The sequence below is a fragment of the Syngnathus acus genome, chromosome 2, assembly GCF_901709675.1.
Source record: "Syngnathus acus chromosome 2, fSynAcu1.2, whole genome shotgun sequence".
NCBI lineage: Eukaryota > Metazoa > Chordata > Actinopteri > Syngnathiformes > Syngnathidae > Syngnathus > Syngnathus acus.
This window is the reverse complement of record NC_051088.1, coordinates 25,221,818-25,249,231: the sequence shown is the minus strand read 5'-3', so window position 1 is coordinate 25,249,231 and position 27,414 is coordinate 25,221,818. Positions and strand designations below refer to the sequence as shown.

General features: G+C 46.2%; 1 protein-coding gene across 3 annotated transcripts; it reads right to left on the bottom strand.

Annotated features, from left to right (window-relative positions):
- Window positions 1-344: 344 nt before the first annotated feature.
- LOC119119691 (histone deacetylase 4-like) lies at window positions 345-27,078 on the bottom strand. 3 transcript variants are annotated; one of them, XM_037246210.1, is made up of 27 exons: window positions 26,837-27,078; window positions 23,716-23,898; window positions 17,640-17,708; window positions 13,889-14,193; window positions 12,716-12,866; window positions 11,455-11,578; window positions 10,699-10,817; window positions 9,841-9,969; window positions 9,612-9,721; window positions 8,661-8,795; window positions 8,403-8,586; window positions 7,310-7,557; window positions 5,584-5,802; window positions 5,256-5,451; window positions 4,999-5,132; window positions 4,807-4,909; window positions 4,677-4,723; window positions 4,478-4,585; window positions 4,217-4,272; window positions 3,943-4,030; window positions 3,761-3,880; window positions 3,551-3,648; window positions 3,361-3,479; window positions 3,071-3,204; window positions 2,622-2,706; window positions 2,328-2,475; window positions 345-1,892 (listed from the first exon to the last, which is right to left on the bottom strand). In XM_037246210.1, the coding sequence occupies exons 2-27, from the start codon at window positions 23,735-23,737 to the stop codon at window positions 1,853-1,855; spliced, it is 3,291 nt and encodes a 1,096-aa protein (XP_037102105.1). In that variant the 5' UTR covers window positions 23,738-23,898; window positions 26,837-27,078; the 3' UTR covers window positions 345-1,852. The 3 variants fall into 3 exon arrangements, with proteins under 3 accessions (XP_037102105.1, XP_037102106.1, XP_037102104.1); XM_037246211.1 differs by lacking the exon at window positions 26,837-27,078 and adding an exon at window positions 26,050-26,092; XM_037246209.1 differs by lacking the exons at window positions 23,716-23,898; window positions 26,837-27,078 and having other exon boundaries at window positions 17,640-17,777.
- Between the last annotated feature and the right edge of the window lie 336 nt (window positions 27,079-27,414).

The following is a 27,414-nucleotide window of genomic DNA, read 5'->3' as shown; positions in this document are numbered from 1 at the left end:
AAAGAATTCTTCCTCTTGAGCCACAAGTAGTGACCACAATTGTCTTGCAATATCTTGATTATCGCACTTTGATGCCAACCCAAAATAACAAATACGAGGAGGCATGGGAAGTCGGGCTCCTTTCAACATCCGCATGTCTGCCTTTTCGAAAAACAAAAAACAGCTCGCTACATAAAATGGCCGCCGGACCTGCTTGTGGCGAGATCACAGGCATGTCACCAAGGTAAGGTGAGTGCACGAGAAAAAAACACCACATAGGCAACAAAGTGATCGACTCGACAAGTCCAAAGCAGTGCCGGCCGGGTTGACGACTTTACATCGAAACAGTGCAGTCGATGAGGAGCTAAATACGCTGCTTCTTTTCTTTTGCTTTTTTTATCTATTTCCACGGAGAAACACCACACCGTTGTGTTCCGTTCACAATATCATAGCTGTCATTAGAGTACGTTTAGAAATGTGTCCATATACAAATCTTCTATAAACAGTACAGTATAAATACACAATCGATGAAAAAACAAAACAAAAACGCAGGTGCCCAAAGAGCAGCACAAAGAAAGTTGCTCCTTAGTTTTGATAAATACAAAAAGAAGAAATTCGGTGACAGGATTTTTGTGACTGGCAGCCCTATAACTATCCAGAAAATGGATTAAAAAGAAAAATGTTTAAAAAAACAAAAAAACACTAAAATATAAAGTGGTGAAAAATCATGATGCGGAAATTTTTTTTTTTTTTTTAAATCGATATGAAGAGGCCATGGCGCCCCACAAAATTTACTCAATTTTATATACACGACTGGAGTTTCACGAGTAACTAGGTAGTTGCCAGCAACTCACGAGAGCAACCATCAAATGTAGTGACCTAGGAAGTCTTTTCCTAATGTATTGTCAAAAGTTTGTTAGATGCAGAGTCATGCTTTGGCTTTCATCGCTTAAACATTCCAAACAGGGAAAAAAAAAAAAAAATGTCCGGCCTCTCCTCTCATGCTTTTTCTGCAAAGTCATCTTTTAAAGGGAAGCTACATAAGAGTCAAAGCATCAAATGATGTGCGTTTCCACCAAAGCTGGCAACTACCTTTCCAGAGCATGTCCTTTTCCTCACCCCAAAAAAAAAATCCGAATATAAAATCTTCACGAGGCGCATGGCCACGTTCCAAGTAAACATGCTGAAAGACTGTTTGCTGTATTGTCCAAATTGTCATCCCTCCCTGGCGCTGATCTCCGAGAAGGAAATCTTAAGGCAAACTTTTCCTGAACAATCGTGAAATCCAGCAGACCCTCACCAAGGCACTCCTCATAGAACCTCTACTGAAAATGAGTGTTTGTAAGAGCCAAAGTCCACAGTGAATGCATGTTTGTCAATTCTTTTCCCGTCGCGGAGCTAGTTGAGAAAAAAAGAAAATGGTCAGCCGTCACCGGCAGACGGGGATGGATGTCTTCCAGTGTTGGCATCGGATGGAAGCCGTTTGGTTTCCTCAAAGAATCTCACTTAGCCAAACTCGCCCCCCCCCACACACACTTAAAAATCAGCAAATGCTGCATTGGTCACTCGCCACTGTAGGCTGTCGTCGGGGGGGGGCAAAGACAGACAGAAAAACATCTCCAGACGAGCACCACGAAGTAACTCTTCTGTTTTTATTTTTTTTCCCCCCATCTCAGTCCTCTGTCTCCTGATTGGCTCCCTGCTCCAAGGCTGAGCCCACCCCTTGTCCCTCCGCCAATCAATTGGTGTCAGGGGGGACTAAATGAAGGGATCAGTCGAGACTCCTTGCCAGCCGGCCGGCCGCTCAAAGAGGTGTCCTCCGCTCAAAGAGGTCAATGCTAACAGCGTGGCACTGCTACGTATCCCCACCTGGTTATAATGGCTCCTCCTCTTCCATTGGTTCCTCCTCTGGTCTGATGCGGAAAGATAACAAAATGCAATCAAAATGAAGGTCCTGACAATTAATCGGCCTGTCGAGTTTATTGGAAGACTCTAGCTATTTTTAAATAGACAGAAGTTTGATGACCCCCCCCCCCCCCCCACACACACAATACAACATAAGACAGATAATGAAATTCAAACAAATATTTAAAAAAAAATTGGCAATTTTTTTCTGTGTTGTAAAGTCAAATGCTAATGAACAAAATATTGTAAAAAAAGAAAAAAAAAATGTTGCTGTCGTAAGCGTGAATGGACCAAAAAAGTATCTCATTTTAGTTTTTTTTTTCTCCCAATGAATCAGCCGATTAAATTTTGTCATGCCAAATATGGGAATTGACCTCAAAACAATCCAATTCAATCAGGTCCGTATAAAATGTTTGTATATTTCCAAGTGGTGTTACGCTCACCTGTGATCCACAACGTTCGTGTTGGCGGCCACTGACAGAGAGGCCATGGCACTGACGGCCTCGGCCTCCTCCGAGTCACCGCGTTTGGTTTCTAGAAGCGAGAGCCCCAGCTGTGGCAAATGGTGACACACCGAGCGCCAATATTTACCTGAGAGGAGGGACGACAACCAGGAGGCGGAGTCAGAATGACAATGTAGACACATGACAAGAACTAGACTGATGATTGGCTGACTGGTGGACCAGCCATGTCTTAGGAGTCCATGGACCTCAAAGGTTGGCCCTTGTGCAACTTACAGTGTATCTCGAGGACCTTCTCCAGAGAGTGCACGACATTAGCGTTGGGCCTGTTCTCCAGCACAGCCTTGGGTAGTGGGTCCAGCTGCTCACACACACACACACACACACACACACACACACACACACACACACACACACACACACACACACACACACACACACACGCACGCCACAACAAAAACATGAATGATACATGGTATTTCCAAACTTTCCACAAGGGGGCGCACCGTCTCCTTCACTCTCCTGCCTAAAGATGTCACCAGTCAGTTTTACATTTACAATGGCTGTGACTGTATGGGCCCAACTTTATGTTGATGAGCTTTAACATGGTGGTCATGGAGTTAAAAAAAAAAAAAAAAAAAGGCTATCATCCAGAATGCCAGCAACAACACACACACACATTTTACCGAATGAAAGGAGTCTCAAGGATGGGTGGGCTTTCTCACCTCCTGTCCCAGCAAGGCAGCGACGCAGGCCTCTGAGGCGTCACAGATGGCTGTTAGATCATGACCCCCTTCCAGAGCCAGGACCAACCTGCCTTCGGCAAGGCTCATCAGCTGGCGGGTCAGAAAGCCAAAACCTTCGAGGCAGTTCAATACACAGAGTGAGGAACGGTTGTTTGAAAGGAGAATGTTGTAAGATGAATTTAAAATTTGGAGTTGAATCATTCATTTAGGGGAAATACTTTCACAGGGGGCAGGGCTTGTAGTTATTCACTGGTAGATCTTGTACCTACATTTGGATGTCAGCATGTAGCCTCCAAGAGGTGGAGGGTGTCCTTCCACTGCGTCAAAGCCAGAGGACACTAGCACGATATCCGGAGCAAACTCATTGGCGATGGGCATGACCACTGACCTAAGAGAATGAGACAACGTTTCGGACTTGGGATCATTTTCAAACATCGCTCGTGGGTCTTTCAGGGGTACCTGAAGGCAGCCAGGTACTCGACATCTCCGATGGGTGGGTCGAGCCCCCCGGTGAAAGCCACGTTGACGTTGAACCCGACTCCCGGGCCACTTCCCACCTGCAGATGACACGACCACTTATCACATTCTACTTTCCTCAAAGACTTTGGCCAAAATGCCAGACTGTTTCGGAAAGGAAAAAATCAAAAATGAAAAAAATCATTTTCTCACCTCCTCAGGGGCGCCACTACCGGGGAAGAAATTGCCATCATCATAGCGATGAATAGATAGGTACAGAACATTGGGGTCATCGTAGAAGGCCTGCTGGGTGCCATTGCCGTGGTGAACATCCTAAAATGACAGCTTGTGAGCAAGAGTCTTTCTCCAAGTCAAACGGGCGCCGCCGCCCTTACCCAGTCGACGATGAGGATCCTGTTGATGTTGAGTCTCTGCTGCAGCAGTTTGGCAGCGATGGCCACAGAGTTAAAGTAGCAGAAGCCCCTGGAATGCCAAAAAGACAAACTACCAACTCAATTGGCATCTTACTTTTTTGAACTCATTCACTACCATTGACGGCTATAGACGCCCAAGATCCATTTGAACTGATGAAGGACAAGAAAATTCGAATGCACTGGAAAGTGGGTCATTTCTGTGTCGTATCGAGTGCGATGACAGCTGCCGCCTTACATGGGAGTGCTTTCCTCGGCGTGGTGTCCCGGAGGTCGCACCACAGCGAAACCATTCTGGGGAAACAGCAATACGCTTTGAAAAGGCCTTAAAGACTGGCTGGCTGGCTGGCGAAAGAGCCAATTTCAAGGAAAAGAAATAATACATCAAATAAAGAATAATATATCAAAAATAACACATACCAATACAATATACTATAAATAATAAGAAATACAATATTTATCATAAAATAATCCTTTGACCAAGACACGTTCAGGATACCTTCAGCTCCCCGGTGGCCACTTTGAAGACGAGCTCCACAACAGAGCCGACGGCGAGGCGAGCTGCGCTGGAGGAGTGGACTTCATTCCAGATGGTGTCACTGTCCACCTGAAACACACGCGCACGGTTACCCACCCAGTATGAACTGGCTTTACTCTTTTCCATTTCATCCGTCTTTGAAAAGTATTACGCCACTTACGCCCACCCCGCCACACGGTAGCCGCACAAACATGGGCGTGACTGAACCTGGTGAGTGGGAAAAGCTCAGTCAGGTCAAGTCAAGTCAAGTCAATGGAGAGCTGAGCAACTCTGCGTGCGTGCGGACTTACAATCAAGTTTCTGTCTGAGAGGGTTGGTTCCGTACAGAAGGACGTGGGCTTCCGAGTGAACCGTCTGCAGTTCTTCCAGAGTGGCCTTCCTCCCACGGATGCACTACGCAGACAAAATCAAATACCGAATGCCTTTGCGACTCGACGTGCGTGATGAAGCCGTACGGACGTGTGGGTGGGGCGGGAACTAACCTCGCACTGAGCCCTGAGTCCAGTTTCTTGCAAGCGGGACCAAATGCTCTGGATCCGCCCCGCGTGCTCCGGGTGACTGTTAGTGTTGCCGCACATGCACTGGTGCTTCTGCATTAGAGAATCGTACACCAGACCTGGCGGGGGGGGAACACGCATCGGATCAGAAAAATAAATAGCGCAAGTCAAAAGAGGCGAGGCGAGGCGAGGCGAGGCGAGGCGAGGCGAGGCGAGGCGAGGCGAGGCGAGGCGAGGCTCACCTGTGGTAAAACGAGGCTTGATGGGCGGATCGGACTGCGGGACACTAATGGAGAACGGGGAGGCTGAAGCTGGGGACGACTGAGCCCTCGATAGAGGACGGTGGCCCGGGAAGGAGATAGACAGTCCGGCAGCTTCCATGGAAGCCTGATAGTTTCTCAGCTGGTGAATTCGCTGCTGCTCCAACAACAAGGCCTGCTGCTCACACACACACACACACACACATGCAAATGTATCCCAGTTATCATGGCTGGAGTGAAAAGTGTATTGTCTTTCAACTCCCTCCAAAGATCTGGAATCTCCCAGACATGTTCCTTCTTTCATCCTCACCTGTCTGAAGAGAAGCTCCTGCTCCGCCTGCCTCTCCCGGTGCTGGTGCTGCTGCAACGCTTCCTCCTGGAGCTCCAGCTGGTCGGGAGGCTCCTGCTTGATGGTGATCCCGAGCGGTAGCGCGCCGACATCTTGGTGCTCTCTCAGCTCCTCCTCCGTTTCCTCCGGGTGGCTCTGGTGCTGGCGGCCCACGGGCGACTCGCCGGGCTTGGCTATCAACTGTGGGGATGCAGAGCAGAGGCGGGAGCGAGGAAACAGGTTAACTAACGGCTTCCAACGGTTGCAGACGAGATAACCACTTGCCTTTAGCTCTGCTAGCTTAAGGCTAACATATAATGGGAAACACTATAGACAGCAAATCTGTCATGTATGCGTGTGTCACAAGGGGACAACTTTGACATCATAGGATTCTGACAGCTCCGAGTCGACCCACCAGACCGGTCGAGCCCACCGCCTGTCAAACCGGTTTCTGGTGTGTCCGACTGCCAGGACTATCCATCCATCCATTTTCTGAACCGCTTAGTCCCCACGGGGGTCGCGGGAGTGCTGGAGCCTATCCCAGCCGTCAACGGGCAGTAGGCGGGGGACACCCTGAACCGGTTGCCAGCCGATCGCAGAGCACACAGAGACAAACAACCATTTGCACTCGCACTCACACCTAGGGACAATTCGGAGTCTTCAATCGGCCTACCAAGCATGTTTTTGGGATGTGGGAGGAAACCGGAGCGCCCGGAGAAAACCCACGCGGGCCCGGGGAGAACATGCAAACTCCACACAGGGAGGGCCGGAGGTGGAATCGAACCCGCACCCTCCTAACTGTGAGGCGGACGTGCTACCCAGTGCGCCACCGAGCCGCCCTGCCAGGACTAGTCATGTGGAAAGCAGCCAACAGGGAGCACATAAGCACTGGGGGGGGGGGGGGGGGGGAGCGCCAAGCAGAGCAGAGCAGACAGAGGAGAGAAAATCCCTTGATTCATCCGCCCACTTTCAATAGGTACAGCTATCACAGCGACATCTGCTCGCTTCCACCCTGGTCGTACGAGGCACAAGCTTTTGCTGTTACCATGGCAACCCACAATTACCTCACAGCCCATGGAAACTTGGCCATAGTCAAGTGGACCTGGAGCACACACACACGCACGTGCACAAACACACACGTGCACACACACACACACACACACACACACACACACACACACACATACACACAGACGTACACACAACACGTGCTCTGTGCACACGCCCAAATCTGCTTCCACCTACTCCTCAAAAAAAAAAAAAGAAAAAAGAAAAAGGGAGAATTTGGACAAGAAATGTGTAAATCAGGAGCATGCCAAACACACACACACACACACACACACACACACTTACACACAGCTAGCTACAATACACACACAAACATGGCTGCTCCAGACCTCATTCCTACTTCTTTGGGGTATTTTGTGTTGAAACTTTTGAGCCTGGATAAATAAAAGGCCAACCCATCATCATGATTGATTGCTTATTTAACAGGGTAAAAATGGTTAATTTATGAGACAAACGCTCATTGATAAGACACATCCACATTAAAGCAAAGAGTCTTAAATAGGTGGCAAAATCAAACGACTGCGTTCACATCATTTCCCCAAACTCTTTTGAAAAGAGCCACGAGTGAAGCGATAAATAAAAGGATGAGCTGGCAAAATACTTCCAAATGAATTTGCACGCTATCTACTCGCTCTCTTACTTTGTTGAACTGAAGCTGTTGCTGCTGTTGCTGCTGTTGCTGCTGCTGCTGCTGCTGCTGCTTGTGCTTCTCCAGGAACTGTTGGTGCTGCTGCTGGACCACCAGCTGCTGTAGCGCTAGCGCCTGGGCATGGGCTTGAGCGGCGCTCCCTTGAGGCAGCGGCGCCGACTGGGTGCGACCCAGAGGTCGATGCTGGCGCTGCAGCTTGGCCATGGAGGCTGCCGGCGACATGGACAAGCCACTCACACCTGAAGCGAAGAAGGGCGCGTTCGTGAAGGGGCCATAAAATAGCACAACACAACACAACGTCTTCCTAAAGTCAGATTTTAAAATGGGTCGGCAATAAAAAAAACAATAAAAGACCATCTGGACTGCCAGACGGCAACTCTTGTATAGTGATGACACAACGAGAGAAATGAACAGCTTCGTTCATTTTTTAGAGGTCCGTGAGCAAGGAATCACACGGCGCTGGCAAACATACTTTGGAATTGATTTGCTTTCCATTTCATTTGTTTTCATAAACATATTTGCTAATTACTTTGTGGGATTGAACTGAGAAGTAGAAAAATGGACTCAATGCATGCTAACGATATGCTAGTTCAGGGCTTTTCAACTGCTTTTGTCCAAGGGAGCAGGATTAGAACCAAGAAGCAACTCGGGGACCACTGCTTTGGCGGATTTGTTTTTTTATTTTGCACCGAAGGAGGATAGACCTATACAGGCTATGTGTGTCTATTTTGGTAATGTCAGCTACATTTGACATCATTTGGGTGGCTAAATCATTTACAAAATTAGTAAATCAAGTGGAAATAATAAATCCATTTTACTTTTCAAAATGTTACAATTCTTTTCCATTTCCAATTTCGCGGGCCACCTGCAATACCGCAAAGGACCACTCGAAGGCCGTGGACCACCGGTGGACAATGCCAGCGCTAGTCAATGGGTGCGCTAATGCATCCATGTCTGTTCTCTCAAAGCACACGCAGACAAAAAAAAAAAAAAAAACGAGCTCAGATTTATGAATGGACCTCTATGAGCATAAAGAGGAAGATGACACGATTATTTTTAATCTCAATCAAGTGACTTTTGCTACCTGTCACCAGGGGGCTCTGTGCAGGAGTCTGGTCCATCAGTACCATGTGTTGAAGCAGCGGACTGTGCCCGCCTGTCCCTGCTGCCGCTTCAGCCAAGTAGGGTGTCAAGTGGCCACCTGAGAGGAACGGCGGGCTGAGGGAGAGCGCTGGCTGCAAACTGCCATCTTGTTGAGCAGACGTCACCTAAGGGAAAGACAAAAAAAAAAAAAAGAGTGTTAGCTTTGTTCATATCCAGCCCGCGATAGCAAAGTTCTTACATTGGATGCGGCGGTGGCGGTAGCAGTGGCGGGCAAGCCCAGGGTGATGTTTGGTAAGGATGGCGAAGTGTAGAGTGATAGTTGGCTAATGGAGCCTCGCTCGGCACCACTGCACACCCTCTGGCTCATGGGCGCCTGGAAGCACATTCAACAAACAGACCTCTGACAACCTGCAAAATCAATGCATGGAAAACTCGAAGATCTGAACGGGTTGAAAAATGGAGTAAACCTACAAAAGCATCGTAAGAATTGTAACTTTTTAAATTGTTGTCATTCAACAGCGATGGACATTGGGATTTTGCTTGGCAGATGGGGACGGACGGAGCCCCGGGGGTGCGCCGGCACTCGCGCCATCCTTTACAGAAATGATCATTTATGACACAGAATCAACTCCCTATTCATCTGTTCAAAATAACAATGCTAGGTTTTGTTTCTTGCTTCATTATAGGGTTGAACTTTTTGTTTTTCCTGGTTTTCCAGGTGACACCAGCAATCTGATTTTATGAGAAGAATATAGAACCGGGAGGTCAAATATAGAACAAAATCTAACCTGGATGAATATCTACATATCGTTAAAAAAAAAAGGTAGACAAGACTAAAAATAAAAGAAACAAAGACCCCAAAAAATCGACATCATTTCGGAAAAGGTTTTGATTGAAATGGCAAAGTCTGGATAAGAAGACGGCGAGCTGATGGCCAAGTGACTGCAAGAGCGCGGCGATGTTCACAAGCCTCCTCCGCACTCCACTAGTGCTCCTAATGGCTGCCACAAATAGAACCTTGCAGGCGCCTCAGCCGTCCTCCTCTGCTCACTTGTCACTGGGAGAGCAGTCGGCTCTTTGCCTTCTTGAACTTTAAAAGGCGATAATGGCAAAAAATGCCAAACTAATTTGGCAAAACATGGGCTAGGATGAAGGTTTTATGTTGACGAGCCGAGTGAGCGTAAATGACCTCTTTGCTGTTGGAGACTGACACAGTGATGCCGTTTTCATTGGGGATGTTGTTGGAACTGTTGTTCGGGGAGCTTGGGCCCGAGCCCGGGGCACTGCTACATGCAGAATCTGCATCGAGCGCGTACATAGAGGAGAAAAAAATCAAAAACATTTGAATGTATCCGGTCCACCGAGAGACATGCAGAGTTGAAATTCCAAAGTCATTAAAACCTGTCAAATCTTGCTACCTGCCATGTCGAGAGAGCGTTTTTTTGCAGAGGCGATGGGGCTGTCTCGACGACGGAGGAGCGGACTGCTCCTCCGCTCGCTGACCTTCTGCTTCAGCCTGGAGCGCAGCTTCAAGTTGGGTTCGGAGGCTGAAAGGAGAACATTATGCAAAACTAATCTTCCGAGCGCTACCGGATGCTGGTTTTATTCAGATTAATACGTATATGATATCATATATGACGTCATATATTAGATATACATAATATATTAATATATACAATATTAATATTTAGATATATATATCAATATGACCACAATGAATGATTTAATTTCAACAATAATTCCGAGGGTTTGACACACGCTATCGTCGGTTTAAAAATAGAATCGGCATCAACTACGCACATCTGCAGAGCACAAAATGTGTCAACCTGATCAAATCCACAGAAATGTGGAAGACCCAGCGAGCCTGTCTACATGGCAAATTCAAATCCACATTGTCACTGCTTCAAATGGGCCTTTGAAGTCAAACCAGGTCACAATCACGTACAAGCCTGCCAATATTCTTAAGTGGTCTTGTGAGGTTGTCTGTCTTCACGTTTTGGTAGTAAAAAAAATAAAAAAAGTTTTACATTTTCATTTGAAATATGATTTCATTTAAAAAAATGATTTATGACATTATCATGACCTATTTTCGAAAAAGCGACAACAATGGATGACGACTGTTGCATCACTATGTGCTATTACCATCTGCAACATGTCCTTGTCAGATTAACGTGTTGATATTTGAATTGTGCTTTGGCAGATGGTAGTTCTTTCATCTCGAGAAAGAAACACGGCAAACGTCTACAGGAGTGCGAGAGTGTGCATGTGTGTGTCACCTGTTTTCCGAAGTGGAAAGTCATCCCGTGGATTGTAGACGCCCAGCACAGGATGATTATAGGTGGACATAACAGTCTGTGGAGGTGAGCTCTGGTCAAGAGAGCTGTGCTGAGTTTTTCTATGGCAGGAGAAAAAAAAAAAAAAAAGCAACTCATAAGCTATCATAAGCACTTAAGAACGCTCAACTCAAAGAGTGTCGTGGTAAATCTGCGCGGGTAAGAATCGTGTCATGCACCAAAGAAGAGACACCTGCAAAGTGCTTTGGACATTCTACAACAAGGACCAACAGCAAAGTGAAGAGCATCAATCATCAAGTTAGAATAAATCTGCGCGGGTAAGAATCGTGTCATGCACCAAAGAAGAGACACCTGCAAAGTGCTTTGGACATTCTACAACAAGGACCAACAGCAAAGTGAAGAGCATCAATCATCAAGTTAGAATAAGCAGCTCGAAAGTGAATGAATCTGTTCATATTTTTTTTTTCTCATCAATCGCTCAGCACAGACTGAAGCAGTAACTGAGGTCATATGGTTGCATAAGTGTGCACACCCTTTGGAAGAGGGAACGTGGCTGTGTTCAGAATTAACCAATCAAATTGAAACTCGTGTTAAAAGGATCGCCACGATTAAAATGATGATGATTAATCCCAAATAAAATTCAGTTTTACTACGGAAAGTTATGTTTGGCGCAACAAAACAAAACAAAAACCAATTCCTATCGCATTAACGCTAAAACATCTTTGAACTTTGACATACCTGTACCAATAGGGAGCATCGTTGTGGGGCCCACCCTGGTTGAGGCTCCGCTGAGCCAGGGCCTTTTTTTTGTTGAGGACAAATTCCTGGAGACGCATCTTGACCTCCGTACTTGCCACGGCACCTGTGAGGTGACAAGAAATAAGTCATACATGGGGTTAAAAAAAAAAAGAGAAAAGAATCGCATTACAACAACAAACTTGACTATGAAAATTGCGCGCTGGAAGGCAGACACAGATCGCCGACGTTTTAACCCAACACACATAAACACAGCCGCCTGACGGTGCTCAAGGACTCGTGTCCACTTCCAGCAGCCAGCATTGGCCAAGGCCACCACCAGCTTTGACAGCTCCTGGACCACGCTCAGGAAGTCAAATGGAAACAGACTGACACGCGCGGAAATGGAAACACTCTGTACAGTTTTTGTTTCGTTCCCTCAAATAAACTCTCTTTCATATGCTACTGTGTATGGACACAATGTTGAAATCAGTTCATTTATTAAGATGCTAAAAGACAATTTAGAAAGGGATACAGAGGGGCTGATCAACAATTCCATCTTAAATTAAACCAATATCTAGTTTGTTGTAATGTGGGAGGAACAAAGTGGCTTTTCATCATTGGGACTTTAACTTAAAACTTTAACTTTCTCCGCAGAAGGTTCCAAGTCAAGACTTACCCAGAAGCATTCACTCTGAGGCAAAAGTGTCACGATGAAGCAATCCACAAATTAACAGACTCATTTAGTCAATCAATCGTTTGTCAAACTCATTGTTGTCCCGGGCCGCATTGTACTCATAGTTTCCTTCGAAGGGCCATGATGACTGTCAACGCCTTATAGGCTAATACAGTATAGGCTACACAACAAACTGAGGAATAACTAGTTTTAAAATCAGAGACTAGTCAAAACTTGAAACATTTTAGAAAGATGAATGCCGATAAACATTTCTAGCTATTTTTTAAAAGTGAAGACAATTTGTCCTTTTAATATTGACACATGAAGTCGATTCACAATTCGTCTTGGCGGGCCACATCAAATGATTAGGTGGGCCCTATCTGGCCCCCGGGCCTCGACTTTGACACGGATGGTTTCGAGGCATTACATTTAAAATGGTTCAAATCCCTCAAACAGCTGAGTTTCAAAAGTGATGGCGAGCACAACATCACACTCGAAGCATAGGCAGCATCAGAAGAAAAGAAGATTTTCTAATAAACTTGAATACAACACATCCATCAAAACAAAAGTGTGGTCAGGGCAACGTACTCTCCTGCCCCCTTTCCTTGTTCTTCAGCAGCTGCAACTTCTGCTCACGCTGCTGCTTCTCCAGCTCTTGCTCCAGACGATGATTTTCCATTTTCCTCTGGTGCTCCAGCAGCTCCTGTTGGTGCTTGATCGCCAACAGCTCCTGTTGTTGCTGTAGGAATGTGGAGAGCGAGAGGGGAAAAAAAACAGCAATATCCAAATGAGCCCAAAACTTGTGTCCCGTTTCAAATTTGGAATCATTTTTGGTGGCTTCACAAGTCAGATTTTCCAAATAGATGCCACTCGCTCAATAAAGATCGTAGCTAACCTGCGGGATTCATCAATGGACTCGACAAAGTAGAGGCAAACCCGCCTGTGAGGAAAACTCTTGAGAAAGATGTATTTCCCACCATCTCCCCTCTGTCAACGTGAATGTATTTGCAGACCTTTGAGAGCAAGTGTTGTAATGCTTTAATGGCTCGCTTTGGCACTGCGAACGGGGCTGATTGAAGACGGGCGGGCCTCCCCGGCAGGGCCGTGCGTCACTGGCTGCCACCCGAATGATCTCGACCAGAAGCGGAAGGACCTCCCGTAAACATTGCCCATCCCTCAAGAAGTAAAGAGGAAGAAAAGAAATGGAAAGTAGAGAAAAGATTCCTCGGGAGGATTAAAACAGAAAGGGAGGTGGGGAAGGAGGAAATGACAGAAGGAAGGCAAAATGGGGGAGGTCAAAAAACGGGAACAGAGGAAGGAAATGAGGCAAACTGAAGGGAATGAAGGAATAGAAGAGAGAGACCAAGGAAAATATTCACAGCAAGACAATAAGGAAATAAAACAGGAAGGAGGAAGGAAAGAGTGTGGGCAAAGAGAGAACGACTCAAGCCAGCTCATCCAAATCCTCCACAGTGCAATCTAATCTCCCGCCTCACAATCGTTTGATTCATCATTCTTTGGTAGCACATGACAAGTGTCATGTTTGTACTGTTACTAAACGAGCTGGGGAAATATTTCTCAGACGACTGGGCCCGCAGTGTGGGTGGACTGATCTCCATTCACTTTCCGGTCCAGTGGGCTCCATGTCCGCCATGTGGCGTTCTCATAACAGAAAAGATACTTTACGGGCCACCAACAGATCTTAACTCTCTTCGAGTGAAAGAGGCAATTTGAGGGCGGTAAACGACGATGATTTACTACCTTTATGTGTTCCTGGAGCTGAGCCTCGTGTTGGCGGGAAAGCTGCTCGTGCTGCCTTTGGAACTCGGCGATGAGGATCTGCCTCTGGATTTGCTGCTTCTGTTTCAGGCTAAGCAGCTCCTGTTGCAGCTGTTGCTCGCGGACAGGGGCGGAGGCCCCGCCGCCGCCGGCCTGTGGCGACACCTGCTGATGATGATGCTGCTGCTGCCGTTGCTGCTGCTGCTGCTGCCGCTGCTGCTCCACACGCAGGTCCATGGGGATGGCGGCAGGCGGGAGGCGCAGCGGCAGTGCTGAATTGATGTCCACTGGTGAGACAGAGAAGAAGAGAAATGAGGCCCAACAAACCGATAGGAAATCAGATGATTAAAAAGCTGAATGGTAATAAACATCTCTATCTTTTAAACGTGAAAACAATTTGCAGTTTTAGGATTGACGCAAAGCCCATGCACAATTTGTCATGGCGGGCCAAATATACGTAATTACACTGCGGGCCAAATTTGAGTTAGACTGCTGTAAAGGATGGTGGGAAAAAAAAGCCGCTACAGTATTCAATCAATGAATCCGTTTCTTTTCTTGAAAATATTTGATGATTTTTTTTTCCTTTTGGATCTGCTGGCACTGAAAGCGCAAACGCTAAGTGACAGAACAGCAACAGGTGAGAAACCAAAGGGAAGGAATTGTCTTTATCAATCTGCACATCACACGGCTCCAACGAGACTCCTTCACGCAAAGTACAAAGCGCGTGTGAGCGAGATGAAATCCAAGCTGATGGCTAAGTATCACAGAATCATTTGAGATGACAAAAATAGTTTGGGAAAATAAAAACCCGGCAGAAATATTTGCTTGTGGCTTGGACAAATATGACGACACCCTTCATTGAAAAAGTGAGATGTTCACTGTGCGTTCATTTCTGTCAACCTCTTTCATTTCTTTTTCATTTTCTTTCATTCCCTCATCAGTTTAAAGAAGCAAATCAGCGCGCCAATTAGCCTCAGTCCACTCTTGGCTAATGCAAAGCCATAAGTAACACTCCCACTCTTGCTGTGCACAAAATGTTCCTGCGAGTATCGCCGGCCGGCGCAACACGAAAACAACTCGCATGAACGCAAATGTCAAGACGCTCGTAAGGCGTGCTTGACAAATGCCCACGTCGGACGGAAACGCGGAGATGCTATTACCCATCAGTGTTTTCCCTTTTTTCCGCCTTGCCTGTGAGAGGGAAGTCCCTTTCCCGCGCCCTTATTGCGTCGCACGGCTGCCAATGTTCACTTTTGTGATTATCATCTTGCCGTCTTTAACCTGCTGGGCCTCTCTCTCGCTCTCTCCCACTCTCTCGCACTCGCTCACGAAACAGGACCTAACAGCTCTCAAACACACACACACACACACACACACACACACACACACACACACACACACACACACACACACACACACACACACACACACACACACACACACACACACCTCGTCTCTCAGTGTGGCTTCCTATTGCCATTGATTGTAAACACAACGTTCATTTAACGAGGGCAATCAACTATAGGTGGACTTGCCACTTGTTTACAGTCATCATCATGCTGTTAGCCATATTGTCCCCCCCCCCCCACACACACACTCTCTCCTGGGCGGTTTCATAGTGCCAGCTCAAATTCCTAGCGTGGAATTTTTCTCGCATTTCCCCAATAAATGGAGCCACAAAATGGTTCCGCATGGAGCCTTCAGAGGACTTGCAATGTGTGAGATGTACACAGAATTGTCGGCCACCCCCTGATTAAGTTGTATTCTTTAGCTTCTTTTCCTAAATAATATAGGAGCAAAACTTTTCAAACAAAGCGGAAACTCCAACCTGTAATTCAAGTAAGGCTGCAACTAACGATTCTTTTATTCATGAATTAATCTGTCAATTATTTGATGATTCAAAACTGGGACATGCAGCTCTTGTAAACTGAGCTATACATTTTTTTTTATTGTGTGCTAATAATTAAAAAGGTATTTATGTATGAACTAAAATGCATTGTATAGTAATGCACATTAATAATATTTTTTACGATGATGCACATTTTGTCATAATTCAGTGTAATAATCATAATTGTAATTGAATTTGGATGAATAGCACAACCCAAAAGGAGACTATATTGCAAAGAAAACCAAATATGCAGCAAGATTTGAATTGAATTGAAATGCGTCAGACATTTTTTTTCCTTTAACCAATCGGAAAGATGGCGAGAAAAGATGATACGTTGAATTTAGCAGCAAGGGAGTCTAAAACGGGAAGAGAACAGGTTTTTGATATCACAATTATAGAAACCAAAATTATTCATCGGCCAACATACGGAAGACAAATTGTAAACAACGACGACCAAAATTCATTTTCTCTTTTCTCGTTGGTCGTTGGAATGTAAACAAGGGAGATTTGCCGGACGGACTAGTCAGTGATACTTGAATTAAGTATCGCAAATAAAATGTACAAATATCTGTTAAGCAACAATACCAGAATATCCCGGTCGCTAGCATTTTTCTCTCTCCAAAATCTGTTGTCGAGTATACAACCCGATTTAACGTCTTTAATGTGTAACAAGAATTATTTTGCTTTTAAATGGAACAAATTGCTCTCAAAATTTAGATATAAATAAAATAACATTAATGATAATGAACGATTGACACCATTAATGAGCAACACTCGCCCTCTGGCTAACTTGTATCTTTCAACCACCTCGATGCAAGTTCGAGTCTTGGACTCGGGAAAAAGTTCCGTCTGGTCTTGACTTCCGACCAAGCGTGAAAATCTGATTGCAATCGTGACACCAAGCCGACACAATCTACCAAAAGGCGAGTTCCAACTTGCCGCCGGCTCCATACAACCATCCATACCACACAAATGTATTCAAAACAATGGCCGGGCCGCGAGGTTCCATTATGAGTTGCTGCTGCAAAAAAAAAAAAAAATCACATGACTTTGCATGGCCATCCCTACTTTGTCATTCAAAACAACGATTGACAAACTACCGGTCATGGTAAACCCTCAATTTGCATCAACAAGGAAACGACATTTGACTAAGACGGCGGACAGAAGCGCCTCGACGACACTGAGCCCAGCTCAGCTTTTGAATCCAAGACAGCAGCATTTTTAAAAAGGTGATTCCAGTGAGTGACAATATTTAATCCGCTTCAACGTCAGCAGGTAAGAAGAACCCCCTGACAGCATGCGAGGGAGGGAGTATGAAACGTTTGGGAGGAGCTGGAGATGAGTTCCGAAGCAACAAGCGGATTGACCCTCGCGCTGCTTGATGCTCAGCTGCAGAAAGCTAAGAAAGTAGCAATGGGAGTACACTCAGCGGGTTAGGGGTTTTTTTCCCAGAGGAAATCAAAGTCTTTGGCGATGTTTTGTGAATGGCCTCTAAGATGACAAAATGTGTGCAGCAGCAGAAGCAGCAGAAGACATGAAATGATGCACAAGTGTTTGCTATTTTTGGACAGCTCTGATGAGCAAAAATCCAAGAGCTTGATTTAAAAATAGATTTTTTTCTTTGCTCTTGAAATGCATACATCCATTTAAAAAAAAACGACAACAACAAAAAAAGAACGATGCAAATTCCCATTTGAGATATTTTTTTCAAAATAGTTTCAAGAAATTGTGTGTATAAATGAAATAAAGGCAGGCAAAATGAATGCAAAGCTGCACAGGATGTGGTGTGTATACACACACACACACACGCTCAAGCACAAAAACAAGCACGCGTGGGTGTCCAACCTGTTGGGATGTGGTTGAGCGCCGACGTCTTGAGAACCTCCAGTGGCTGCTCCTTCCCCAGCATCCCTTCTGCGGGAGAGAGAGAACACTCCGCTTCAAATATGGTCCGCAACATCGGGATGCGCTTTGAGCAACAACCCCGCTAATCAGGCGCTTCGGTCCGAGCGAGCGAGCGGGATTCAAGCGATCTGCTCGGCGGCAAGCTTAGAGATCCTGCTGCTGCTGCTGCTCCTGCTGCTGCGACGACTGCACCAGCATCTGGCTGTGACATGAAGAATTTCCTAAGGTGCCCAAAAACACACTCGTACGTGAAGGGGTGGCGAAGGGAAGAGCAGACTGCATTGCCGTGAGTTCACTGTGCAAATGGGTGGGTGGGTGGTTTGGTGTGTGTGTAGGGGGGGGGGGGGGGGGGGGGGTTAGGGCTCGACTGATACTGCCTGTGCTCAGCATAGCAAACGTGGCTGGCAGCAGCAAAGAGGGATGGGGGAGTGGGGCGAGGGGGGGGGGGCATCGGAGGTAAAAATAGCTCACCCTTTTGTGTATAACAGCACATGCGGAGCACGCACACACATGCAAACAAAGACACACTGCTGTTGCTGCACTCCTGTGTGCGTGCGTGCGTGAGTAGGCTGTAATTATAGTGGCAACATGAAAAGGCTTTTGTAGCTGCCGAGCCCTGGGAAGAAATGGCTATAAAAAGCAGAGTGACAGAGAGCCATGGAGGCGGCGGCGTAGGGGAAGACAAGAGGTAAAGGAGGCGAGAAGAGGGGAGGATGAGGAAAAGAGGCAAAACACCAAAGGGAGGAGATTGAAATAGTACACACAATGTCTGTGTGTGTGTGTGTAGAAGTAAGCATATCTATTATTTGGCTTTATTATTTATTCATCATTTATTATTTAATACTTTTTTTTTTTGTAGCTTCAACCACCTGATCCACTTGGAGACATGTGAAGCAAAAACATGCAATTATTCTTCACATGGGAGATGAACCCCATGAAAAATCCCAAAAGAGAGGAAAACAGGCGAGCGTCTCGCTATTTCTGGAACTCTCCCTAGACCGAGCTGGCACATGGGCTTAATTAGCTGCAAAGCTGGAGGAGGCATCCTGCGCTGATTTGTCTTGCGCCCGCCGCCTCGCTCAGACGCACAAGATGCCCGTCGCCACCTGACTTGAGACGATAGGACATTTGCCATCCCGCCGTTTTTGGCATTTGCAGCCGAGGGTCGGGAACAAAACGGGTCGACGACAAACGGGCCCCCCTTTGAGGAGACTTCCCGATGAACGTATTCAAATCACACAATTTGCAATCCAAACGACGACACGCTACGACACCTGCGGCTCGTCATTTGAAACCACTTTTGCGCCAATTAACCGCAGCAGATTTACATCTCGGACGGAAAATGAGGGCGGCCCGGGTCGGGCTGGACGAGGCTTAGGTGTCTTGTCTGCGGTCAAATTGACCAAACCTGACTTTGAATCCCAAGCAAGCGCACGGCCGATACGTGAGATGCCGATACGTGAGATGCCAAAGCGGAGCGCAGGTGTTTGCCAAACCAGGACCGGCCGGCTTCTGCAACAGGGCCCGAGCAAATCTTGTTATGCTGCACTCCCGTTTCTCCTCATCCTCCACTCGCATCCCCAACGGGAGCGCATACAGAGACGGCGAGCTATAAATAGCCTCGGCTCGCCTCAGGCGCACGGTCGGTCAAGTCGAGCGAATGCAGCTCACGCTCGTCAAGGGGCGAGCGTGTGCTGGACGGCGCCGTAAATGAAGGTTGCGGGAGACGCCGGGTCACTTTGTCGGCCGCGTTGCCCAATGTCGCTCGGTTCCAGCACGGGAACGGCCCACGGCGTCATTGAATTCAATGGGAGCGAGGTGAACTTGACAGGGACCGTGCAAGTCATGAAAGACTCGGGTCGCAAATGGACTTCCCCCGTGGCATTGGATGACGTCAGATGGCAACAACCCAAGACGGAAAAATAATGTCATGCTTGTATTAAAAGACTAACACTAACGTCTTGAATTAAACAGACACAGCAGACATATTTGAATGAAACTGGGACTGTATTTCCTGCCCGCTAAATTGACTACAGAAGCGTGGAACTGCCAATGTGGAGTCAACATTTTTGACTGGCAAACACATTCGAATGTATTTAAAGGCTATTTGTAAGTTTCTTCAAACGCATATGCTCAAACGTATTGACTTGGCATAAAAAAATGAATTAAAAAAATGCTGAGCGGAAATCACACACTGCAGTCATAATTATAAATCTAAAAAATCACAACTCAACAACAATAACGTAGGCTAAATGCTAAATTGCATTTTTGTAACGGGCGCATTACGGAAAAACAAAAAAGCTAACTTTTTAGTATTTAACCTCCAAGTACGTTCAAACATACTTGCCAGTGATACATTCAAACGTACATGCAAATGTATTTAAATACGTAAAAAAGACCAATATGTTTCGAAGTATTTGCAAATACGTTCGAACATATTTGCCAGTCAAATATGTTTACCCCATATCGGTAGATCCACACTTCGGTGATTTATTCAACAAAACAAAAACAAAACATAGTCAATATTCAGCAACTGCAACTTTTGCTGATCCCTTTGATATCAAGAAGTTAATGTCTAACGCTTTTGCTCTTCACTCCACTTCCTGTGATGGCCGCTGCATGTTTTCCATCTCGGCGATGGTGAACACAGGATCAAATGATTCAATCCATTTCTGTCAACAATCTCTCAGCCTTTCGCTAACCCGCTGTATGAGCTTTGTTGTTCGCGACGCCGTGCTTGTTTTAAATCTCCTAATTGATGTTTAATTTGACAGCCTCGCTTTAGATGAATTTTTCAACACTAGCCAAAGGAGCAATATTTGGCTTATTTCTTTTCCCATCATTCCTAGGAAAGGAAGGACTACAGGCTGTGAAAGCAAAAAAGCATTCAGGGCCTGCCTGCGTGGCTGCGTGGCTGCGTGGCTGCCTGCCTGCGTGGTTGCCTGCCTGCCTGCGTGGCTGCCTGCCTGCGTGGTTGCCTGCCTGCGTGAGTGCCTGCCTGCGTGGCTGCCTGCGTGGCTGCCTGCGTGGCTGCCTGCGTGGCTGCCTGCGTGGCTGCCTGCGTGGCTGCCTGCGTGGCTGCCTGCGTGGCTGCCTGGAGTGTCAAGCTTAATTGCAGTAGGCAGCTCATTGGCAGCACACAGTGTCTCTCCTTTCTCCCCGACTAAAGGGACACGGACAAAAGATATACACGGCTCCTTTCATTAGCTCAAGCTTGCAAGCCGTCCCAAAAATCAATTAAAAACATGGCTAACATCGCCTTTGGAAGGTTCACGTCCAATGCGGGTGATGTGCTCCAGTGAGGGTCAAAGCATGCATGCGCATAAAGTCAACAGTGCCGGTACCCCCCCCCCCCCCCCCCCCCCCCCCCCCCCCCCCCGAGCGCCAGGAAGGAACTTCACAACCGAGGGGGTGGTGTCTGCACGCCGCCGAGCGACATTTGGCAATCTGCTGTAATTTCGTAATAGGTAGAATTAAAAATAAACGTGTCAGCACAAGCGGACAGCGGCAGGATCATGAAAAGACGGTTTGGAATGACCATTCACGCTTGCATCACAATGGCCGCCGCACAAAAGAGAGAGGCAGGCGCTTGTTGTATCGTGCACTTGTGATTTTCTTTTTTCTTTTTTTTAGCTGCTCTGCACATGGCAAGACAAAACCAAACAAACCAAATTGCTCAATTGTCACGAGTGGAATCGACACAGGAGGCCAAAAATAATGACTGTTTGCTCGCTCGCTTGGCGTGCACGCACGTGCCACCACATATCTTGTTTGTGTGAGTCTAAAAATAGACATGGGGGGATAAGCCCTCTTTATTGCAGCAAGAGCTTTTAACCCCTTCGCCCCGGGATTTAAGCAGTGCGACGAGCTGTCGCGGGCATTTGGACAAAAGGATGAAAAGCTGTCAATAAAACAAAAAAACGAGTTGAAATAGAATTTGAACAATGCTGGGCAAGAATGGAAGAAAGTAGGGCTGAGGCTATGGATTATTGTGATCTTACCTCATCCCGATCAGTGACGTCATTCACATCAATGCGCCCGTGTTTGTTTTGCTTTTCGTCAACAGCAAGGGACACCGACCGACACACCGGGCGGGGCATTGTCGCTCGCGCGTTGTCTAAGGTACCGTTTACGTCAGCAGCGGGCCAGCAGCGGGCCAAAGCTAGCAAAAGTCCCCATGGACGGCGGCAGAGATGAAAAAGTGTGCAAAAACAAAACCAGCGCCGCTGACAGTTAAACATGCACGATCGCGTTGAGCCATAATCGAGGCTGTTTGATTGTTCCCGAAATCTTTTAGCGCTAACACTTCAAATGAATTTCATTTCCTTTTTTTGTGTGTTCTTATAGCTTCTTCTTTTTTTTTTTTTTTTTAAATAGAATGCCATATAGTGTTATTTTATTCTAGTTCTAGTCTTTATTTTTTCTTCTTTTTTTAAATGTATTTTATTGTAGTCTATTCAATTTATTCTAGTTCATAAAATGACATCTGAACTGTTTTATTTAAAGGTTGCCAAATGTCAGATTTCATTGTCAAAATGTCATCATTTGGACAAAATATCAATCATCTACCAACCATTTAACCTTGCATGAATAAAAATGCTAACTTGTTTTCAGATGATTTTATTTCCCTCTAATTGAGTTATCTGTCATACAATTAAATCTTTATGCTGTCAGATCCATCATTTGCCATTCGAGTTAACACGCTGGAGTGTAAAATAAATACCAGCAACATGTGTTTCGGCATACTGAGTAATCAGTCCTATGCAAACACATCAGCATGTAATTGATACCAACATAACAACAACTGATGTGCAGGCGGCCTTATCAGTGTGACCTGCTTTTGTTGTGGGACAAAAGTACTTTCCTTTCTTTTTTTTTTTCCTTCCCGAAGAGAGATTTGCGTTAAATGATATTTAATCTAAAAATCCCATGGCAGTTGTAATAAAGAAAATGTGCGGGATCAACAATATGCGCATTGCTAAGCTCATTTACTGTACATATTATAAAAATGGCCCAGCAGCAGGCTTGCACGCACACGTGCTTGCTAACCCGGCGCTAACGTTGCGCATGCACGCACAGGCTTTTTAAGGCTGTGCAACCCGGGGGGGGGGGGGGGGGGGAGTACGAATTGAGCTCCTAAACAATAGTAGTTCTGTATCAAAATGCATGCAACACGTACGAGAGAGCTACATTGTTTACGTCAAGGATAATATTTATGTTGCTTAATTCCAACAATATAAAAATAAAATATCAAACAAACGTGTGGCAGTCAAACGTAATGAAGGGAAGACTCACTCACTCCCCTTAACAATTTTTCTCCATGACATTGGAACCTCTAAAAATAAATACGCACAAAATGTTACGATTAAAAATTGGACCACATTTGTCAGGAAAAATATGCCTTTCAATCTCGAAAAAAAGCCACATGAAAATTTCAGCTAAGTCTTCAATATTTTAACAAAACCATTTACAAATGCATATTTCAATCCACATCCAAAAAGCACTGTTGCAAAAAAGGAGTGAGAAAACAGACTACTGGATGCTCCTTTAAGGACAAGATGCATTTAAGCAGCGAGAGAGACACTCTTTCCCTCTGACGATCATTCATATTGAATGGAGCCAATTAGCACGCCTAAAAGCAGATTAAAGGGTTCTACTGAGTTGAATCTTTCTGCACTTTGTCTACGTTCATAATGTTCACATCTATCAACACGGCAGATGTGGCTGACAGCGGCGGGCGAGATGATTGCAGCGCTCAACTGCTTATTACAAGGGGGCTTGGCTTGGTGGTTACAAGTTGACGACAAGCTTCCCCGCTAACGGATTGCAGCACGCAGTTATAACCGCGGTTATAACCTTGATACAGTTTTCATCGACTTTCTCTTCCATTTCTCCTCATTAGGTGAGCGAGATCTGATCGCAGCTGACTTTTGGCGAGGGTACAAACCGGACCGCTCGGCCACCGAACCAACACGACACACATTTCCAATAGGACTTTGACATGCCGCTGGCTTACCTTGATGATTGTGCGATGTCATCACTGAAGTTGAGAGGTGGCAAGTGACCAAATCGGCAGGTTATTTTCGGGCCTAGTCGAAAGACCATTCAACCGTGGCGGCAGAATGTTTCCAGACTAGAAATTTGCCATTAGCCTTTTGGATTCGGCAACTCCAACCAAGAGTGTCAGACTGGTGCCAACCTATCAGGGAGAACGAAAAAGAGCTTCACATAAAATTGAAAATGGACAAAGATACATACGTCTATCCAAGATGGTGGGATTACGATTTTAATTTGTGCGGGATATTGATGGAGCCCTGTCACAAAAAGCAAAAATCAGCATATAGCTGACGCCCCACCTCTAAAAGGATTTTGTAATTGCTTCTGGATGCCACAAGAAAATGAACGGGATCAAAACGCATCAACACCATATACTGAGCACGCACCCAAATCGTTAACCTTAACTGTATTCAATAGTTCCATTAAAATTAAATAAATGAATTAAATAATAATAAATAGTAAAATGGAATTCAAACTAAACACCATAAAAAGCTCTTCAGTAGTATTAGCTTAGCATATTAGCCTAAAAACATGCTAGCGAAAATGGATGTGACATCACATCTGGCCAAAACAGAATCAATGAAGTAACATAATAACACCAAGATCCCAACAGATGGCGCCAAAGTAACGCATGTGTTCCCTGAGCAAAAAAAACTGCAAATAGTTGCGTTTCAGTGAAACCAATGATAGGTTCGAAAACAAAACAACAACCACCCACAAATAAGCAAACCAACAAAAGCTGAAGAGTCAATATGCAGGGGTTCACTGGAGTGTGTTTTATGCTATAGCATTTATTTAGGGACAAATTTCTTCTGTGTTTTAACATGCGCGGCCAACAAAGAAAATTCAGATTTTGGTCCTTAATTAACTCATAATCGCTATAGGCTAGTAAAAAAAGATGACCAGTTTGTTCTGTATGACAATAGCGCTGAAAAATGATTTTTCTCTTCTTTAATTTAAAAGTGTAGCCTGAATTCCTGGCGCCCCAAGCAAAAAGTGTCAGATGTAATCAAGACAAGAGGATGAAATGCCAAATCAACTTCACCACATATTTATTTAAAAAAAAAAAAAAAAAAAGGGGGGGGGGGGGGGTAAAACTGCCTGAGGGCAAGGTAGATGGGGGATGCAAGTGTGTTCAAGCCTTTGTGTATATTGGCTAGGGGTCTCTGGTGTCCTCTGAAGCAGGATGGATGTGTGTGTGCGCGTGTTTTGACAGTGGGGAGGGGCAGGGTTCACGACAAGAAGGCCAGACAGTGGGGCAAAAAAAAAAAAAAGTCGGTCATCATGTTGCTTTGTGATGGAAGAAGAAGGAGGGGCAATAGTTGCTTCGCCTGGGGGGTTGGGGGGGGGGGCTTGGTGCAACACCATTCTCTCAGGGCATCTGTCTCGAGGGGGGGTGTTGGCGTGTTCATGTGCAATAGCGTGTGTGCGCTTGGCCATTGTCCCCAGAAAGACCTAGCTTGATGCATGGTGACAGATCTGGGGAGCCCTCAAGAAAAATCATGAAAGGCCAAAAAGGAGTTCAAACACGGTTATGAAGCTTAAACGCACCGATTGCATCAGTCAGCTCGGACGGAAATAGCGCAAACTATCATACTAGTTGCAATAAATGTCTCCCAAATTTGAATGAAATGAGATGATGAGATGTGGTGATTGAAAAGCCCCCCGCTAACTCTATAGAGCTAAAATGAGCATCTACACACTGGACCGTGAACCACAAGGGGGCGCTAGTATAACCAATTTGGCTACACGATGCCCTGTGGTTGCGCAATATGATTTATTTGGTTGTTAGTAACATAACTGTAGGATAAAATGAGAAAAATAATTTCCATTTGAATACATTCTGCAAGAACTTTGTTTGTTGTTCAGTGTGGCATTTTGGTTCCTTTTCGCTGATGCTAGTGGGAGTTTACAATTATTTTGCTTTGCTCAGCAGACGGCAGCAACCACAGCTCTGTATCAAATTATCTTCTAAACTGACTAGATGTGTTTTTAAACTTACAATAAATAGTATATCTCTAACAATGTGTTTTAATAGTAGAGGTCAGTGGTTGTATTTGTAGTTTGTTACGGTCGGAATTTCTTTTAAAGTTATTGATAGGCTAGCTATGAAGCTGCATGTAGTGATAGTGGCAAAATGTTAATCACTTCCACTATTATACGACGCAGTTTTATCTACACCACCCCAAACTATTCTCCCATCATTTTTTATAGCACTCATCTTCATGAGGCAAACCAGACCCCCCCCCCCCCAAACACACACACACACACACACACACACACACACACTCACCATTCCTCCTCGGTACAATTTCGAGTCTTCAATCATTTTCTGTGGCGGAAGACACACGGACGACTCTGCTAAGATTTGAACCCTGAACCTCGCAGCTGTGATGCAAACGCACCAACCGCTTGCCCCGCTGGCAGGAATCACAGCAAAAAGAAAGCTACTTTTAAATGACGGGACGCTGAGAGCGTACAAGACTGTGATGGAGGAGAGTTGTAAAAAGAGTCATGATGAGCCAGCCGCTTTGGTGTAAGAGCTTCAACGCCCCCATTCACAAAACCCCCCCAAAAAAGATTGACGCATGCAGAGAGAGAATCACCACCGCCCATCCCGAAACCATTCACGCGCGCGCGCGCGCGCAAGCACACAGTCGCACAGGCCTTGGGCTTTATCTTCTCTCTCGTCGACACAACAAAATAACACAGCAATCACGCAAAAGTGGCGCAGTCAAGCTAAAGCCGGAGGTGCACTAAAAATAGCCTCCCTCGCTCGCTCGCAACAATCGGCATAATAAACGTCCCACCCTCACAGTTGCCTGGACACTTCCCGCCCTCAACTGTGCAAAGCAACCGCCAAGGAACGCCGCCCGCCGCTTTCAAGACTAAACCTTTCCTTCCTTCCCCCCGAGAAATGAAACAAGCAGGCAACGCGGGGAGAAAAGTTAAGCGAGTCGTTGCGGAGATGAAGCCCCGTCTGTCAGTCCGTCCGTCCGTCCGTCAGTCCGCGCATCGCATCCCTGCGGGGGGATCAAAGTGGCGACACGTTCACCATGTACAGCCCCCCAAAAACTCACCGGAAGCTCCACTCGATGGGCCCGGAGGCGACCAGCCGTCCCGACGTTCGTCCCGCGCGGCGGGGTTTAGTCCTCTCCCATGCGACACCGCCGGGCTTTTTTTCTCCGCTTGGCGAGAGGAGGAGGAGGCGGCGGCGGCGGAGGAGGAGGGGGCACGAAAAATTCATCTCCTGACAGATTCCGCCATACTGGATTTTTGTGTTCAGGCCCAGCGTCACATGGAGGAGCGCCCCTGCACGCAGCAAGGGGCGGGGTCCGGCTGGCCCGTGCGTGCGCGCGCGCGAGCGAGCGTGGGTGGGTGCCGTGTTTGCGCGTGCTGTTTGTTTGCGTGCGTGCTGTTTTCATTCTTGCGCATGTGGTAGTTGCGTGCGTGAACGTAAACCTACGTAAACATCTTGCGTGCGCGTACGCCTCGGTGCCTATGTACGTAAACGCACAAACCAGTAGTGGGTGGGCCTGAGGTAAGAAGCACAAAGGTGGCCAAAGTACTCACACGCTCTACTTCAGACTTCTTGTGTCAAACAAACCAACAAAAACAAATCAATGAAAAATACTGTTAAAGTACAAATTGTCGTTTT

Excerpts from the sequence above, each read along its gene's own strand:
- LOC119119691 (XM_037246209.1), bottom strand. The coding sequence starts at position 17,754 with ATGTTGCGGACCATATTTGAAGCGGAGTGTTCTCTCTCTCCCGCAGAA. Across the intron at positions 9,970-10,698 it reads CTTTCCACTTCGGAAAACAG|CCTCCGAACCCAACTTGAAG; the intron begins GTGACACACACA and ends TTCTCCTTTCAG. Across the intron at positions 5,452-5,583 it reads AGGAGCTTCTCTTCAGACAG|CAGGCCTTGTTGTTGGAGCA; the intron begins GTGAGGATGAAA and ends GTGTGTGAGCAG.